General features: G+C 49.4%; 1 protein-coding gene across 2 annotated transcripts in view; it reads left to right on the top strand.

The window, feature by feature from the left end:
• LOC124044277 (ephrin-B2a-like) overlaps positions 1-5,000 on the top strand; it is a 46,891-nt gene that overhangs the window by 30,899 nt on the left and 10,992 nt on the right. For both annotated transcript variants that reach the window (XM_046363918.1, XM_046363919.1), the window contains exon 3: positions 2,340-2,432. In XM_046363918.1, the coding sequence (XP_046219874.1) occupies positions 2,340-2,432 (93 nt within the window). The remainder of the gene's footprint in view (positions 1-2,339; positions 2,433-5,000) is intronic.

Raw genomic sequence — 5,000 nt, forward strand, 5'->3', positions numbered from 1 at the left:
GGACTCTGATTCTGTATCCTCTCAGCAGCGTGCAGGCTGTGTTACACCGTTTTAAGTTCTTTAAAAGACCTCTCAGCATCTGCTTAGAGGCCCGTTTTATTCTTATATTGCATGTGGGACGTCTCGCATCTCGCGGCTCCCCTCAACTCCCCCCGTCTCCAAAACATCTGTCTCCCCAACAACACAGTGTTTAGTGTTGGCTGCTCTGGCCTCAGGCCGCGGTTTAAACAGCTTCTCATCTGTCTCCCTAACAACACAGTGTTTAGTGTTGGCTGCTCTGGCCTCAGGCCGCGGTTTAAACAGCTTCTCATCTGTCTCCCTAACAACACAGTGTTTAGTGTTGGCTGCTCTGGCCTCAGGCCGCGGTTTAAACAGCTTCTCATCTGTCTCCCCAACAACACAGTGTTTAGTGTTGGCTTCTCTGGCCTCAGGCCGCGGTTTAAACAGCTTCTCATCTGTCTCCCTAACAACACAGTGTTTAGTGTTGGCTGCTCTGGCCTCAGGCCGCGGTTTAAACAGCTTCTCATCTGTCTCCCTAACAACACAGTGTTTAGTGTTGGCTGCTCTGGCCTCAGGCCGCGGTTTAAACAGCTTCTCATCTGTCTCCCCAACAACACAGTGTTTAGTGTTGGCTGCTCTGGCCTCAGGCCGCGGTTTAAACAGCTTCTCATCTGTCTCCCCAACAACACAGTGTTTAGTGTTGGCTGCTCTGGCCTCAGGCCGCGGTTTAAACAGCTTCTCATCTGTCTCCCCAACAACACAGTGTTTAGTGTTGGCTGCTCTGGCCTCAGGCCGCGGTTTAAACAGCTTCTCATCTGTCTCCCCAACAACACAGTGTTTAGTGTTGGCTGCTCTGGCCTCAGGCCGCGGTTTAAACAGCTTCTCATCTGTCTCCCCAACAACACAGTGTTTAGTGTTGGCTGCTCTGGCCTCAGGCCGCGGTTTAAACAGCTTCTCAAACCCTTTACGTTAATTTATATGTAACGCTGAAACATCCATTTTCCGTTGACGTCCCTCAACACCTTCTGACTTTTATTTTCCCTTGTTGATTTCCCTCTCTTTTATTGATCGTGGATTTCCTACATTCTTTCTCCCTTACATCAGGTGTGTGTGTGCGTTGGTCTGTGTGTGTGTGTTTGTTTGTCTGTGTGTGTTCATGTGTGTGTCTGTGTGTGTGTTCGTGTGTGTGTGTGTGTGTGTGTGTGTGTGTGTGTGTGTGTGTGTGTGTGTGTGTGTGTGTGTGTGTGTGTGTGTGTGTGTGTGTGTGTGTGTGTGTGTGTGTGTGTGTGTGTGTGTGTGTGTGTGTGTGTGTGCGTGCGTGTTCATGTCTGTGGGTGCGTGTGTGTTTATGTGTGTGTGTGTGTTCATGTCTGCGTGTGTGCTTGTGTGCGTGTGTGTGTGTGTGTGCGTGTGTGCGTGCAGGTCTGGGTTAAAGGGAGTGATTGAGAGGTTTATGTTCAGTAGTAGTTAGTTTACTGCTGCTGTAACTCTCTGTCTGTCTGATGAGCCGCTGTAGAGCTGAGCCAAAATCCAAGATGGTCGCTTATCGTTCCCGTTCTATTGTCTCTGTCTCTGTTAGTGATATTATAGACTCAATTACCCATGTGATCATGCATCACTCCGGTGTTAATCTGCTAAAGTGTAATTAGCCGCCTACCTCCTCATGCCTTTTGCACACAATGTATATAGACTCTTTTTTTTCTGTCCACTGTGTTATTGACTTGTTTATTGTTTATTCCATGTGTAACTCTGTGTTGTTGTCTGTTCACACTGCTTTGCTTTATCTTGGCCAGGTCGCAGTTGTAAATGAGAACTTGTTCTCAACTAGCCTACCTGGTTAAATAAAGGTGAAATAAAAAAAATAAAAAAATTGACTTTGGGGACAAACATAGGCTATGTGTAATATTTTGGCAGCAGTGTGGGGTGACTGGGGTGACTGGGTTGACTGGGTTGACTTGGGTGACTAGGGTGACTGGAGTGACTAGGGTGTTTGGGGTGACTGGAGTGACTGGGGTGACTGGAGTGACTGGGGTGACTGGAGTGACTGGGGGATGAATTGTGGCTTTATTAAGAGGAAACCCCTTGTTAGGGTCTTTCAACGTTTCCCTGACATCTTTTTTGTTTCTCTCTCTCTCTCTCATTCTCTCTCTCATTCTCTCTCTCATTCTCTCTCTCTCTCTCTCTCTCTCTCTCTCTCTCTCTCTCTCTCTCTCTCTCTCTCTCTCTCTCTCTCTCTCTCTCTCTCTCTCTCTCTCTCTCTCTCTCTCTCTCTCTCTCTCTCTCTCATTCTCTCTCATTCTCTCTCTCTCTCTCTCTCTCTCCCTCTCCCTCTCCTTCAGCAACCTCTAATGGCACCATGGAGGGGCTTGAGAACCAGGAAGGAGGAGTTTGCAAGATGAAATCCATGAAGATAATCATGAAAGTGGGACAAAGTGAGTATTTCTACTACCAGTTAATTCAAAACCTGTCTGTGAGCAGCAGCGTGTAGTCAGGATCAGATAACCAGACGGTCTTTGTATGATACTGTATCTGCATATACACACTGTAAGGTTATCTGCATTATTCAGCTCAATAGCCTCCATGACACTTAGGACAGAGATTGAGAGAGGAAATGAGTGAGACAGAGACAGAGAGATAGAGAAAGACAGAGACGGAGAGAGAGACAGAGACAGAGACGGAGAGAGAGACAGAGACGGAGAGAGAGACAGACACGGAGAGAGAGACAGAGACGGAGAGAGAGACAGAGACGGAGAGAGAGACAGAGACGGAGAGAGAGACAAAGACTGAGAGAGAGAGAGAGAGAGACAGTCAGACAGAGAGACAGAGAGAGAGACAGAGACGGAGAGAGAGACAAAGACTGAGAGAGAGAGAGAGAGAGACAGAGAGAGAGACAGAGAGACAGAGACGGAGAGAGAGACAGAGACGGAGAGAGAGACAGAGACGGAGAGAGAGACAGAGACGGAGAGAGAGACAGAGACGGAGAGAGAGACAGAGACGGAGAGAGAGACAGAGAGAGAGAGAGACAAAGACTGAGAGAGAGACAAAGACTGAGAGAGAGACAAAGACTGAGAGAGAGAGAGAGACTGAGAGAGAGAGAGAGACTGAGAGAGAGAGAGAGACAGAGAGAGAGACAGAGAGACAGAGATGGAGAGAGAGACAGAGACGGAGAGAGAGACAGAGACGGAGAGAGAGACAGAGAGAGACAGAGAGAGAGAGAGAGAGACAGACTGAGAGAGAGACAAAGACTGAGAGAGAGAGAGAGACAAAGACTGAGAGAGAGAGAGAGACTGAGAGAGAGAGAGAGACAGAGAGAGAGAGACAGAGAGACAGAGATGGAGAGAGAGACAGAGAGATGGAGAGAGAGACAGAGAGAGAGACAGAGAGACGGAGAGGTAGAGAGTGACAGAGAGACAGAGAGACAGATACAGAGAGAGAGAAAGACCGAGACGGAGAGAGAGACAGAGACGGAGAGAGAGACAGAGAGACGGAGAGAGAGACAGAGAGACAGAGAGACAGAGAGACAGAGAGACAGAGAGACAGAGAGACAGAGAGACAGAGAGACAGAGAGACAGAGAGAGAGACAGAAACAGAGAGACAGAGACAGTGAGACAGATGGAGAGAGAGACAGAGAGACAGAGATAGAGAGGGACAGAGATAGAGAGGGACAGAGATAGAGAGGGACAGAGAGACAGATACAGAGAGACAGAGACGGAGAGAGAGACAGAGAGACGGAGAGAGAGACAGAGAAACGGAGAGAGAGACAGAGAAACGGAGAGAGAGACAGAGAGACGGAGAGAGAGACAGAGAGACAGAGAGACAGAGAGACAGAGAGACAGAGAGACAGAGAGACGGAGAGAGAGACAGAGAGACGGAGAGAGAGACAGAGAGACAGAGAGACAGAGAGACAGAGAGACAGAGAGACAGAGAGACGGAGAGAGAGACAGAGAGACGGAGAGAGAGACAGAGAGACGGAGAGACAGAGAGACGGAGAGACGGAGAGAGAGACAGAGGGACAGAGGGACAGAGAGACAGATAAAGAGAGACAGAGACGGAGAGAGAGACGGAGAGAGAGACAGAGGGACAGAGGGACAGAGAGACAGATACAGAGAGAGAGAAAGACCGAGACGGAGAGAGAGACAGAGACGGAGAGACTGAGAGAGAGAGACAGAGACGGAGAGACGGAGAGATGGAGAGAGAGACAGAGGGACAGAGGGACAGAGAGACAGATAAAGAGAGACAGAGACGGAGAGAGAGACAGAGGGACAGAGGGACAGAGAGACAGATACAGAGAGAGAGAAAGACCGAGACGGAGAGAGAGACAGAGACGGAGAGACTGAGAGAGAGACAGAGACGGAGAGACGGAGAGAGAGACAGAGAGACGGAGAGAGAGACAGAGAGACGGAGAGAGAGACAGAGAGACGGAGAGAGAGACAGAGAGACGGAGAGAGAGACAGAGAGACGGAGAGAGAGACAGAGAGACGGAGAGAGAGACAGAGAGACAGAGATAGAGACAGAGAGACAGAGAGAGAGACAGAAACAGAGAGACAGAGACAGTGAGACAGAGAGACAGAGATAGAGAGGGACAGAGATAGAGAGGGACAGAGATAGAGAGGGACAGAGATAGAGAGTGACAGAGATAGAGAGTGACAGAGATAGAGAGTGACAGAGAGACAGATACAGAGAGAGAGACAAAGACAGAGACTGAGAGAGAGACGGAGAGAGAGACACAGAGACGGAGAGAGAGACACAGAGACGGAGAGAGAGACAGAGAGACGGAGAGACGGAGAGAGAGACAGAGAGACGGAGAGAGAGAGACAGAGAGACGGAGAGAGAGAGACAGAGAGACAGAGAGACGGAGAGAGAGACAGAGAGACAGAGAGACGGAGAGAGAGACAGAGACGGAGAGAGAGACAGAGAGACGGAGAGAGAGAGACAGAGAGACAGAGAGACAGAGAGACAGAAAGAGAGACAGAGAGACGGAGAGAGAGAGACAGAGAGAC

The sequence above is a fragment of the Oncorhynchus gorbuscha genome, linkage group LG09, assembly GCF_021184085.1.
Source record: "Oncorhynchus gorbuscha isolate QuinsamMale2020 ecotype Even-year linkage group LG09, OgorEven_v1.0, whole genome shotgun sequence".
NCBI classification, from domain to species: Eukaryota; Metazoa; Chordata; class Actinopteri; order Salmoniformes; family Salmonidae; genus Oncorhynchus; species Oncorhynchus gorbuscha.